At 44.8% G+C, this 14150-nt stretch overlaps 1 protein-coding gene across 1 annotated transcript in view; it reads right to left on the minus strand.

Annotated features, from left to right (window-relative positions):
• The window catches only part of MBTPS2 (membrane bound transcription factor peptidase, site 2), a 41370-nt gene extending 35889 nt beyond the window's left edge, over positions 1-5481 (minus strand). Inside the window, exon 1 of the mRNA XM_080614469.1 lies at positions 4889-5481. Coding sequence (XP_080470595.1) covers positions 4889-4963 — 75 coding nt within the window. The 5' untranslated portion in view covers positions 4964-5481. The remainder of the gene's footprint in view (positions 1-4888) is intronic.
• Positions 5482-14150: the final 8669 nt, after the last annotated feature.

Consider the following 14150-nt stretch of genomic DNA (forward strand, 5'->3'; position numbering starts at 1 on the left):
CCAGTAAGCATTTTTAAAACTACAGTAAATAAAAACGCTTTCGGCTTCAGCTAAAAAACCTGGTTCCAATATTGGTGAGATATGGATCAGTACTGTGGATAGATACCCTTTAGTAAGGGTAAATAGGAGGTCTATTTCAAACACAAACACTATGCCTAAGGAGCCTGAAACATTTCATCATGCTAACAAAAAGCTAGAAGGAATTTAAAATTATCAACTTGAACTACAATAGAGATTTCACGGTGGTAACTTCCCAGCACTTCAAGATACTGCTAGAATGCCTTCCTATTTGTTCCAAAGATTTCTCTTCATGAGAAATGTGACCTATAAACTATACGATTAATACCTATCTGCAGTATTATCTCGTATTATAGACCAATAGACATACTTCTGCAATTGTTACTTTGCATTATGTGGCGCTTGCATTCTCAATAGGCTTTCCTCAGCCTGCTTCATGGAAGTTAGTACCAGAAACCCAGCTGGAAGAATGCTTTCCTCGGAGGTGGACAAGAAACTCATAGCTCAGGAAAAGCTCAAAGCTCAGGAGAGCTTTGAGCCTTCTGACTTTGGGTGGTTCCCTGACATAATCCAGACAAGTCTTTGGAGTTGTCTGAACTGGAACACTGTTCCCAAATTTCCCTGTGAGAGCAGCAGCACCTACTGAAGACATCAGGAATGTGTAGTTCACATCAGGCTCCCCTCTCCTCCCCCAAGAGTTACTTCACAAGTTTCTGGCTGTCGTCTGCGGTTCTTAAAACAAATTTAGAACCTGCCAAGTTCCTTGCCTTCCTCCTGTCCTGCCATGGTAGTGGTGAGGAGTGAGGATCTCATCCTCCACAACTATATTCATAGCTGTTCTCATTTTGTTGAATTAATTAAAATGTAAACACTAAAAAATTATTTCAAATAACAATTTTCCTAGGACACAACACCCATTTACTCAGGTCATTGTTCATGTATCACCTATTATACCATTTAATCCCTCTGCCTATGTAGTTCTGTTATCATTTCCTCCTTCACCCTACTGATTTCAGCCCCATTTTTGTTCAGTCAGCTGAGGGCACCGACAGAAATTTTCATTGTCATGTATTCTCTAGTCAACACTCCCCATGACACTGGTAAATTTAGTGTCCACAATCAGATCAGCATTTGCTAATCCAGCATTTGCTAACTTTAACAGAAGAGATCACAAAGATAATTACATATGTACAATTAATAATATATAAGCCAAAGAAACAAAGAAAAAGACCTCCTCACATCATCTACCAGGTAACTATGAACAAAAATATGTATGACATTAGGTACATATGTAGGACATTAGGTATGAAAACCTGTCTTTTGGGAATTAAGTAAACACACCCTATTCATTCACACAGAGCCCAAGAACCCCAAACAATCACATACTATTATAATAAAGCTAATCTGAAATACTGATGTGGAACTTTCAAAATGTGTTTCTTATCACACGTAAAAATCACTTTTTCCCCTAGAAGCGCCACAAATTCATCCTTCCAAATTCATTCCAACCACATCACAGCTGCACTGTGTTAGCGTAAATAAATTTGAAGCTTTCCATGAGAAATATCAGATTGACCATACATTTGCCAAATGGGGGAAAAAATAAAAGGTACCAAAATTCACTTACCTTTTTCCTCACAAGTTGTATAAATGGTATTCATGATCAATAAATGACTGCATACATTTGCAAAGTATATTTAAAATCTCTATGCAAACTTTTGCTCCTTCTGTCCCGAGGCCAGTAGGATCACCACATTACCACATGCACTCTCACACCATAGTATGAGGTATGTTAGTATTCTATGTTTCATTTCAAACTTCCCTCATGCACCCCTTGGTTCTGCTTCTTTGAGTTCTTAGTGTCTGTCTTATATTTATTTTACTATAAAACTAATACCTTTTTTATTTATGCCAGCCTTCAAAATAACAAACATCTGCTAAATACCCCAGGAGCTCCATAAATATCTGCCAGCAAACAGGAGTCCTTAACATTCTTCTTTGCTGACAAACTGTTCAAGAGCTCTGAACCATTTCAGCTTCCTGACCTTAAAAGCTGAAGGCTAACCTTGACTGAATGCGTCTAATGCATCCTTTATTTCTCATAGCAGAAGGAGGGACAACCTTCTACCCTTTGCTCATTCCTGATCCTTCAGGCAGAATGAAACAGGATGATTTAGGATGCTGGAGAGCAAGAATTTAGGAGTCTGCCTGACTGATTCCCTTTTATAGAATCTAAGCTTCAATGGAAACTTTCATGTCAGTGTTTCAATGAAGAGCAACAAGACAGACTTAAAATTCCAAGTCCCAGCTTGATTTGGCAGAATTTTAGTTTGCTAACATGAAAGTATCTTGTAATGTAGCTCTAGCAATATTGTGTGAGTTTATTTGTGCAAAAACGGACACAGTTATGCCTTCTACGTTATACACTTTCTGAGAGTCTGGCTACCTAACAAAATGTTTGAAATCTGAACAAAATCGGTAAGGGTACAAACTAAGCAAGAGACACTGCACATTGAACAAGTTTACAGAATAAACATCAACTGCAAAGTTACAGCTTGCATCCTTCCTTCACCAAAAAAAATCAATGGGATCACGCATGAAAAAGTACTTCTCTATTATTCTTCACTCACACTCTGTACATCCTTTTGGTGTAATTAAGTTGTAAGTGATTTAAGGTTTAAGCAGGGACTGCCTTTTGCTATGGTTGCTAGCAGCCTCGGGATATGAATGTGGTGGAAGATTTACAGTACCAGCAATAAAACAAGTAACTCCGAGTTTCCTAATTATAAATCTAGTTATTTAATTCAAATTCTACTTTGACTGTGGTGCTCACAGTGAAACCTATCAAGATGCACATACATGAGATCTACCAGTAAGGCCCCTAAAACCCAGCAGCTCCCACATACTTCCTGATGATTAACCTTTGCCAGCTTTACTTAAAAGATCAAAAATTTTAACTCCTGGACAATCTTGCTCGCTATAGCATTCCAGGCATTAACTCTGCTTTTTCAACATAAATCAGACACTAAGTTTTCTCCCCTGCTGCTGCTAAGCTCTACCAGAGGTTGTAACAAGAAAACCAGTGGCTGTTCTTACTTTAATGTCTAATGCTGAAAGAGATCTTCAGAATCTCAAAGATACAAATGGGTTTCAGCACTGTGGCACAACAGTCTGCTACTGGAGTTCAGCTCTTGCTTCCCACTTCATCAAAGAGTTACCATCAAAAGAAAACCAGCCTGCTGTCTGACCTTTGTGGTGGTTTTCTTGTGTCTCACTACAGTCAGGAGCATGTTTTTCTGGTATCCGGTCAATCTTCTACTGTGTTTTGAAATGTCACATTTGTTTCCAAATAGCTAGTATAGGCTTGATGTAGCAAAATCTGAAAAATCTTCAGATAAATTACCGTAATTTTTATTGTCATGATGTACAGACTAATATTTGGCAATTAATAGCTCGCATTACCTACTGAGCTACATTTGCTCACTAACAATTAGCAGCAGGGGGCGCCATGTATTTTCCAAGTTCTCTCATCACCTAAAATTTCTTCTGTTTCTTCCTATAATTTAGAGGAGTGGCAAAATAAAAGGTTTTTTGCTTTGAAAATGCAAGGCCCCACCTCCACTTGGCAGAAACACATGCGGCTTCTGGACTGTAATGTTATAGAAAAGAATTATAAATCAAACCTTTAATTTCATTTTGTCTCCTCACGTTTAACCAGCATGCATCCTATTTTGCATACATACTTTGCAATTTCAAGATGAGATTAGAAATCTTATCTGTCAGGCTAAAAAAACCCAAAACAAACAACAAAAAAACCCACTCAATAAAACCTGTGCAATGCACCTATACATCCCTAGATATAATGAATGATGTCTTGTTGGTATATTTTCTTTTCAAACCTTACCATCCCCATGAGGAGGAAAAAGATGAGTCTTACACAATTCTCTGAAGATTAAAGTTTATTTCTTAAAAAAAAAAAATTGTATTGATCTCTGACCCAAGTTGTTTGTTTTAGAGGTTTTTTTTCCAGTAGAACTAAGAAAATTCAAAAGGAAAAAAAAAGGGGGGAAAAAATGCCTTAGTTATGCACTAGAATTTTAGAAAAATAATAATAATTATAAAACACATACTCTCGTAAATGAAGGAGTGCCTATACAATAATACTTTAAATTCCACAAAGCACGTTAAAGTGCCACAGAACTGTTTAAGCAGCAGACCAAACGTTCTCCTCCCTAGCGTTTCCCAGCTGTGGTCCTTTAACACTGGCCTGAAGGCCCCGCAGCCGGCTGGGAGGCGTTGTCGACCCCAGAGACGGGCGGAAGCAAAACACTACCTCTCCGGGGCGCCGCTGCAAAAGCTACTCGTAGGGCCGAAGGGTCCCGTTCTTAGGGCAAGGGATGGCCTCACGAGTCGGAGAAAGGACAGCAAGGTGTGGAGGTGTGAGGACAACACCCTTGCCGACCGCAGCCTCCCCAGAGCTGCCCGGGGAGCAGTCCGGCACAGGGCCAGAGCTCAGCGGGGCGAGCAGGGGAGGCCCTCATCCGCCTTCCGTCCCGTTAGATCTGAACTGCAAGGAGGCTGTGAACCGCCAGCTCGGGCCTGCAGGGTTGGGCTGGAGAGCGGCACCTCCGCCTGGGTGTGAGGGTGAGAAGTGAGGGCTATGGCCAACCCTTGTGTTTCGGAGGGTGGGCGAGGCGAAGACGCCTCTCCCCGGTGGTGATTCCAGGCCTCGCCCGGGGCGAAAGCAGAGGGGAGAGAGATGGGGCTACCGGTGCCTCTTCCGGGCCCCGGAGAGGGGTGAAGTGGCGCTCTTGCCCCGGCGTGCCCGGGACCAAAGGCTCCCGTCCGGCCGTGGGTCCGCAGCCCTCACCTTGAGCAGCGTATCCACCAGGTAGATGGCGCACCAGCCCCCCAGCACGCACACCACCACCGTGATCGGGATCATCGTTGCAGCCCAAGCGGTGGCGGCGGCCGCCGATCATGCAGAGGAGTTCCCGGAACTAAACTTCTCCCGGAACCTTTCTCCATCAGCTACATTGCCCTGTCGGACACTTCCGGCCACAGCCTCGAGCGAGGGCAGACGGCGGGGTGACGTCACGGCGCAGGGGGAACGGAGCGATTGCTCAGGGAGCCGGCCTACCCTGACGCCGCTGCCAGACTCGGGGCGGACTGCGCAGGCGTGGGCGGCTGTCTGCTATGGGGCAGCCTTGGGGGTTGGGACAGGGAGTTCTTCGGCTGTCGCCGAATGAGTGTTAGACGGTACGTCGAGGTGCAGCGGTGTGAACGTGTGGTGTTTTTATGTGACTTCTTGGATGATGGAGGCGTTCGCAGGCGAGGGAGCTCCGCTCACCTGATAGCTGAGCTCCCAGTGGCGCTGCGGGGGAAGGAACTGGAGCTCTTAAGGGAGCTATGCTGAACGTGATGATTTACTCCCTGCGGGAGTAAAGGGGAGATTTAGGTGGTTGTGACCCAAACGGGGGAATAAAGGTCGTTTGCCGTGGGGAGATTAAAGGGGATTGTGAGAGTGCTTGAGTGATGAGAGAGTAATGGACTCCTTGGGACCACCGACATTCTTCCAGAAGTTTAACATCGACTTCGTGACACAATAAAATGAGGTGTGTTGTAAGAATGACTGTCAGGCAAGCACTGTGCGGGCTATTGTGTCTCCTTCCTAGTCCACTGTCCAGTTGTTTCTCTTGATTGTGTGGAAAATGCTCCATCCCTGGCAGGGTTCAAGGCCAGGGTGGACAGAGAGTCTTGGGCAACATGGTCTAGTGTGAGCCATCCCTGCCTGTGGTAGGGTTGAAACTGGATGATCTTAAGGTCCTTTCCCACCCTAACTGTTCTGTGATTGATCTCCCACTCCTCTTGGGCATGTTTTTTTCTTAGTTTAAAAACTTTCAGAGCTTGAAAGCTAAAAGCAAACAACTACAAGATTTGGCAAAGGTTAAGGGAAAGTGCCTACATGAGCTATACAAATTGAACTGTCTTCTTCTCCTCCCTTCTTTCTCTTTCCCTCCACTCCGTACTGTGAAAAATAGACACTCTTCTGTACTCAGTTTTCCCATTAATTCTGTAGACTTTAAGGAATCAAGACAGCAGCAGTGGGACAGCCCTCTGAAGTTTGTGGCTTCTAGTCCACTTTTTCCTGTGTGCTCCAGGAAAGTTTTCCTTGCCTGTGGCTTGTGATAAATTCCTCAGAAGAGCATCTCTCTACTGCAAATGCGTGTTGCATCCATCCTTCAGCTCTAATGCATTAGTTTGTAGGTTCGTGGACCATTCTGTGGACAAGCTAGGACTGCCATTAGGAGAAGGCTTCATGAAAAAAAACCAGCCTGTCTTTTCTACACAAAAAGCTTTGTAAGAATTGTAGTTTTTTGTTTGTTTTAAATATACAAGTGTCTGTCATTTGAATAAAAAAAAAAAAAAAAAAGCCCTCTTTTTGCTAGATTAAGTGATTTTAATGCTGGTTTTAAGTCACATTTTCAGATTTTTTAGCTCTTTTTTGTTCCTTTGTTCCTTGCAGAGCCAGCGCGTGGGGATGTCAAGACTGGTGCTCAAGTGAGAGCTTTGAGCTCTCCAAGAGGACCGACACGGTGAGCAGGGGTCAGCGGGGCAGCAGCACAGGGTGCAGCGGTGCTGATGAGTAACACGGTGGCTTCAGCGTTTCTGGGCATCAGGAGAAGTACCAGCTCTGTGCCTGCCCAGTCCAGTGCCCCATAGCTGTGCCCTGCAAGAAGAGAGGCAATAGTGCTGTGGGGAAGGGGCTACCATTGCTGGCACATCTCGACAGGGGTGCTGGCAGCACAGCCACCAGCCTGAGCGTGGGGTCTGCAAAGCCGGGCTGAGAGGTGCTGAGCCCTGGGGTGAAATGCAGCACTCGCAGCAGGGGCTGCGGCACCTCTGACAGCTTTCCAGGCAGTGCCAGGCACCCACCAGCCTGCCCAGGGGCTCTGCTGGAGAAGGGGTAGCCGAGGGGATGGCGAGGGGCCCGTGCTGTCTATCCTTCCCCTCTGTGCCCTGCTCTTCCCATGGCCATGCTGGTGAGCCCAGTCTGCTGGGCTCATGCTCACCCTCATAACCTGTGCTGCCTGCTAAGAAGCCAGTGCGGAGGCCGGTGTTTGCAGAGAGGGTTTTCTCTCCTGCCGTCAGTCACTGTGTTACAAAAATGAGGTGCCATGTCTCACACAGGCAGGTAAAATCCTCACCCTGGTGCCAAACATCGTGGCGTGCCTGGAGGATACTGATGACAGTGATGCCATCTCCCTGGCCACACTGGTGCTCAGCAACTTACTCCTGCTGCTGGAGGGGAAGACACGCATCCTGAGCGCCCTTGCCAACGCTCCGAAGCTCCCGTTGCTCTTTGACAACGTAAGGCTGGCGGAGAGACCTGTGCCCCTGCACCGGGCACCCCCATTCACACCTCCCACCCCAGCCCTGTGCTCTGCAGGGGGATGCTTTGTCACACTGCCCCATTGCTGCCCTCTGTGCCTCTGCGCTGTGCCCCATCCCCTCCCTGCATGGACTAAGCCTGGCTTGGCCTCCCTGCTTCAGGAGTTGGTGGTGGCAGGATGGCAGCAGGGCTGCTGAGCCTCAGCCTGCCCTGGCGGCATCCCTGGCTGGGCCTCCCTGCTTCAGGAGTTGGTGGTGGCAGGATGGCAGCAGGGCTGCTGAGCCTCAGCCTGCCCTGGCGGCATCTCTTGAGCCCGCCTAGGGTCTCCTGCTGTGTCCCCCAGCCCCGCTGGGCAGACGTTCTGCATGCTGCAGCTCACTCCCATTTGGAGCAGGCTGTTTTGGGAACATCCATCTCCACGTCAGCCCCCTGCTTGCCGTGGGCTTGGGGCTGAGGTCCTTCTCCCACAGGAGTCAGACACCGTGAGGCAGCTCTCCATCTGCTCATTCCAATATGTGATGGGGCTTGTGACGGGTGCTGAAAAGAAGATGAAGAAGGAGGTGTGGGAGAGCCTGCTGCCGCTGGTCTTCCACCTGCACGACCAGAAAGAGAACGTGGCCAAGGTGAGATTCCCAACCAGATCGGTCCTTTGGGCACGGTGCTGGTGACACTGGAGCCTTCAAACGTGTGTCACCATGAGGTCTAGCTTGCTGAGGCCCGAGGACCGGCCAGAGCCCCCCTTCACCCACTGCTGCCTTTCTCCTCCTGCCTCCCGGATGAAGAGGGTGGTGGGTCCCTTTCCCACCCAGCTCCCTCCACACAGCCCCTGCCATGGGGCATGGGGCCCTGCAGCCCCAGAGGCAAGGCTATTGCTCCACAGCAGCCTGGGGCCACCAAGGCCAAAAGCTTGCAGCCCCAAGGGGCTTCCAGGCAGAGAGGGTGGCTGGCCTTATCTTCTCCTGTGGTGCTGAGCCTGGTGGCAGCACCAGTGCCCAACTCACGTGTCTTCCCTGCAGGAACCGGGAATGTTTCTTTCTTCTGTCCTTCATGAAAAGAATGCTGCAAGCTTTCCTTATGCTACCAGCAGGAAGAGCATCTCAGCTCTGAACTCCTTGGTTCTTTTCAGCTCCCTTTCGTTGATAACATGGTATTGCTGAGGGGGAATAAGGGTCTGTACCCCAGGAGATGGTCAGGAGGCAGGTAAGGGGAGACAGCCCTGAACAATCTCATCATTGGCCATTGTGGGAGCAGATTTGGAAGCGAGAACTGGTAATGCATACCTGCTTTCACGTGTTCACTGGTGAATATCTTTCATGGAATTGGAATAGTTTGGGTGGGAAGGGACCTTAAAGACCATATAGTTCCAGCCCCCTGTTAATGTGTTAGTAATACATTAATTAAGATACTATCAAATGCAGTTAGCAGTTTAATGCCATAGGCATCTTTTCCTAGATGTAGTAAATATATTTATCTTAAAATTAATTATCGTGTCTAAAAATTAATCTTTTCAACTTTGAGCTATTATGGAAGTGGGTATGTGATTTTTCAGCTGTTACTGTAGAACACATTGCAAAATAAAAGTAAAACCAGTTTTAGCAACACTTTCAAAAGCATTGGTGTTTAGAGGGATTTGTAGGGCTTCAGGGAAATTGTACCTGATCACAGTTCATTGCAGGGTCAGACCCAAAATCAGCTAAGACTTGCATTTTGATGGATGTGAGAGGTAAATTTTGCCACTTCGAAGACAATAGAATCACGACATTGATTCTGGTTGGGTAAGTGTTTGAGCATCAAGGACAGCAAATGGTTTTTTACGTATGTTCTGAGTAGTATTCACCAACAGATTGTTGGGCACAATCTGCTGGAAAGGAAGGCTGGAATAAAACATGATTCTGCAGACACTATGTGCCAGCATGACCTGAAATGAAGGGGTGCTTTCATGGAGTACGTGAATGTTTGCAGAATAAGCACCTAAGTCTAGCTAAGAATATGAAAGTATGGATGGACAAGGATGCATGAAAGAAGAAATGGGTAAAGATGAAATACATGGTCCATTAAGCACTTACGCAGGTGAGGAGATTGCTTCTGGAGGGAATATAAAGATCAGAGTAAAGAAGAAACCTGAGACACAAGAGAAGATACACAGAGACTGGCACACTACAGAGATGTGTATAGCATTGGTTGTAAATGTCTGAAGGACAAATATGTTTTCATTTACTTTAATAATCATTGTGGTTTAACCCCAGCTAGCAACTAAATACCACACAGTTGCTCACTTACTTCACGCACCCCTGGTGGGATGGGAGGAGAATTGGAAAAAGGTAAAACCAGGGCACTAATATTATCATGTAAAAATCTCAGTATATGGCAGAAATATGGTAATACAGGTGATCTTTTAAACTGAAACTCAAACAAGAAAAGAAAAAAAAAAATCATCCTTGCTGTGCCTAGAAAAGAGCAGAATGTTACAGAATTTTCTTCATAGCTTTTTATGTTCCACTTACAGTACATACCAGTCTTGCTTTATTTAAATAGAAATGATGTCAAAAATATTCTGTTAAGGTTAGGATTTGTTTGTAGCATTTAACCTGGTTACCAAAAATACATGCTGGAAACGTGGTATTTTAACTCTTAAGACAAGTGTAATTTGTTCTTAAGTCACTGTTCATATGAACAATATAAGTAATGTAAAAGCACAAGCCTTCACAGAAACACTCCTTTACGAGGTTAATCTGCTATAAAGAGTAGTTGTACATGATTTTTCACCATTTGTTAATTACTAGTACTGATCTACAACATTTTGAATGACAGGATTTTCTTACTTGCAGCAAGATTAAAAAAAAAAATTAAAAATTCTAGCATTTACCCATCTGGCATACTTCTGTTAGGCACATCATGACTGGAATTACATCTTAAAGAAGGTCCTCCAAACCTGTAGCACCCCAAGGAGAAATGAGTGTCAGACCCAAAGGAAAAGGAAGGATAAGGACAAACTCGAGGAATGTGGCTCAAATATTATTCTAGACTACAGTTCTGTAAGAGTATTAGTTTGGGGCTTCAGTTGCTTATTTTAGCTGATAGTCTTGCTTATTTATTACCTGTTGGGCTTTGCATCCTCTGTAGTCATTTAGAAATTATATGTGAGAAAAAGTATGGAATATCTACCACGGAGTAGTTATTCTGTACTGTTATGTTGGGAGCCCTTTACAGCTTTAAGTCTGTCCTTGAAATTAGGTTTACCTAAACTGCAGGAAGAAAGGGACTCAGTCACTGAAGGAGGAGAGCACACATGGGAAGAAAATGTGACTTTTTGCTGTGAAGTCCCTATGTACACGATCCCCTATTCCTCTGCAGGATGCAAACTAAATATGGAATAGTTTTAGTTTAACAGGTATTATTTCATGCTTATTGTAACCTGAAATTAATGCACATGATAGTATTAGACCTATCAAGTTTGAACCCCAAAACTTGTAGGGCAGCCTTGAACCCTAGGGAAAGAAGTGCAATTAGCTTGAGTAAGTCAAAGTGAGATAATGAAGAAGATAAATCAGTTTGTAGTTCATCATTTAACAAACAGACTGTTAAAGCCTGTAGCATTTCTATTTCCTATGTGTATATATAGTATTTAGCTGTTCTGAATAATAGGAATGTCTTGCACAGACTAAGCTGATGAAGATATCACTGTCCACCTGGGCTGTACAGATGGTTGAACTAGCTCCAGAATTGCTTCATTATACAGCATAGCACTCTCTTAAACCAGCACTGATTTTGCTCTGCCTCAAGCACAACAGGGAGCTGATTCCTGATCACATAGCTGTTGACACAGTGGAAAACTATAATCTGGACTGGTGTCCCAGAATTACAAATCCCTCTGCCCCTGGTCAACAAGAGCACATGTGAACTATCCATGACAAAACAGCAGTTTTGCCTTACATAGATCAGTTTATGTCAGGAACCTGAGCTAAGAATGGTCCTTTTCTTGCTAATAAAAATAAATAATCAATTTGAAAGCTATGAACATCTTCATGGATATTCAGAATATAAAGATTGTGGCACCTTACTGATAGTTGGTGAGCACAGGAAACACAGAGCAGCCTGCAGTTCTCAGAAGTTATTTGCAGGACAATTGAGTTTTAAGCACCACTTTTAGCTCCAGATCTTGGGTACTTCAAAGGGCTACCCCCTGTGTTGCACAGCCTGATGTGGCTGAATGAAGCAGGTTAATATTTATAGTTTTCTTTTTTTAGGTTTGCTATTATCCTTGGATAGAAGATACTGCCATTCCACAACCTTCCTTCATATGGATGTATAGTAAGATGTGAAGATTTTAGAAGCTACTTTGTATAATTTCCTAAAACAATTTATTTATACTCTTTTTTAATACTTGAGATTTGATACTGTATTTGGAAACATCATTTAGAAATTAGCAGCTGGAGGACCTTACTGGTCTTTCTGTTCCAACACTGATCTCTTTCAGCAATTAGGAGAGGATCTGGCTCGAGACCATCTTAAGAACCTGAATGTACACAAGTCCATGGGACCTGACGAAATCCATCCGCGGGTCCTGAAGGAGCTGGCGAATGAAGTTGTTAAGCCACTGGCCATCATATTTGAAAAATCATGGCAGTCAGGTGAAGTTCCCGACGACTGGAAAAAGGGAAATATAACCCCCATTTTCAAGAAGGGGAAAATGAATGACCCAGGAAATTACAGACCAGTCAGTCTCACTTCTGTGCCTGGCAAAATCTTGGACCAGATTCTCCTGGAAGGCATGCTAAGGCACATGAAAAACAAGGAGGTGGTTGGTGACAGCCAGCATGGTTTCACTAAGGGGAAATCCTGCCTGACCAATTTGGTGGCCTTCTATGATGGGGCTATGGAACTGATGGACAGGGGTAGAGCAGTTGATGTCATCTACCTGGACATGTGCAAGGCGTTTGACACTGTCCCGCATGACATCCTTGTCTCTAACTTGGAGAGACATCAATTTGATGGGTAGACCACTCAGTGAATAAAAAACTGGCTGGATGGCCACACGCAAAGGGTTTTGGTCAATGACTCGATGTCCAGCTGGAGACCAGTAACGAGTGGTGTCCCTCAGGGATCGGTGTTGGGACCGGTCTTGTTCAACATCTTTGTCGGTGACACGGACAGTGGGATTGAGAGCGCCCTCAGCAAGTTTGCCGATGACACCAAGCTGTGTGGTTCGGTTGATACGCTGGAGGGAAGGGATGCCATCCAGAGGGACCTCGACACACTTGTGAGGTGGGCTGATGCCAACCTTATGAAGTTTAACCATGCCAAGTGCAAGGTCCTCCACCTGGGTCGGAGCAATCCCAGGCACAGCTACAGGTTGGGCAGAGAAGAGATTCAGAGCAGCCCTGCAGAGAAGGACTTGGGGGTGTTGGTCGATGAGAAAATGAACATGAGCCGGCTTCAGTGTGTGCTCGCAGCCCAGAAAGTCAACTGTATCCTGGGCTGCATCAAAAGGAGCGTGACCAGCAGGTCGAAGGATGCTGGGGATGGACGCTTCATCAGGGACTGTAGTGACAGGACAAGGAGTAACGGGTTAAAACTTAAACAGGGGAAGTTTAGATTGGATATAAGGAAGAAATTCTTTACTGTAAGGGTGGTGAGGCACTGGAATGGGTTGCCCAGGGAGGTTGTGAATGCTTCATCCTTGGCGGTGTTCAAGGCCAGGTTGGATGAAGCCCTGGATGGCATGGTTTAGTGTGAGGTGTCCCTGCCTATGGCAGGGAGGTTGGAACTAGATGGTCTTAAGGTCCTTTCCAACCCTAACTATTCTATGATTCTATGAATTTCTCTCTGTAGAGGTATACTATTTGTATGGCAGGAGACCACAGATGATAGAAAAATGTTCCTGTAGCAGAGCAGATATCATTCAATAAAGTAAGGTTTGATATAGATCATGTTTGACTACTTGATAGATAGGTATGACTACTAGATTTATTCATATCTTCACCATGGAAAGCATTCATTCTTAATTGTCTTATTTTTCAGAATGTTTGAAGGATGAGAAGCTGGGAATTTTTTTCCATATGACTCATAGAAACTAAGAGAAGTGTCCTGATATTGATTCAAACTTTAAAATTCTTCACATCCACAGTTTATCAGTCTTCATTTTTTATTTTATGTTCAACCAAGGCAAACCAAAGATAGCAACAGATCAATCATGTATGATTCAGCAGTTTGGTGTAGTTGACCTTGAATTTGGTCATTTTTTATCTAAGTGCATTCCTTTCTTTATAATATCCTTGATATTCTGCTTCCTCCAGCACATTCCCTCATCTCCCTTGTTCTGGGTGCATTTTTCTACCAAGCAGATTTTCCATGTCTCAACCATGTCTTTATTCCTGTTAATATGCCATTTAGATGAGGAATCATCAGGAGTTAGTCTTTGTATTCTTTGTCAGGCTTCAGATGATTACTCTCACAGGAGGGTCATAGCTGTGCGCTAGCTGATCACCTGCACAGCTGAAATTTTGTTTCATGCTTTATTGCAAGAGATAAACACGTTGCTTTGTGTGGTGCTGAGTCCCCAAGTCCTCTGGTACATCTGTGCCTAGTTCTCATACATCTTTGGCTCAGATGGGTATAACAGCAAAATTCCTTACTGTACATCAGCTGAGGTCTCAATCTGACCGTTGAAGGCAAGAGTTAATAGTGTTCAACAGATGTGATCAACTGACAGGGATGGCCTTCCTCAAAAGAAGTCTGT

The sequence above is a fragment of the Psittacula echo genome (assembly GCF_963264785.1).
Source record: "Psittacula echo genome assembly, chromosome: 3".
Classification (NCBI taxonomy): Eukaryota; Metazoa; Chordata; class Aves; order Psittaciformes; family Psittacidae; genus Psittacula; species Psittacula echo.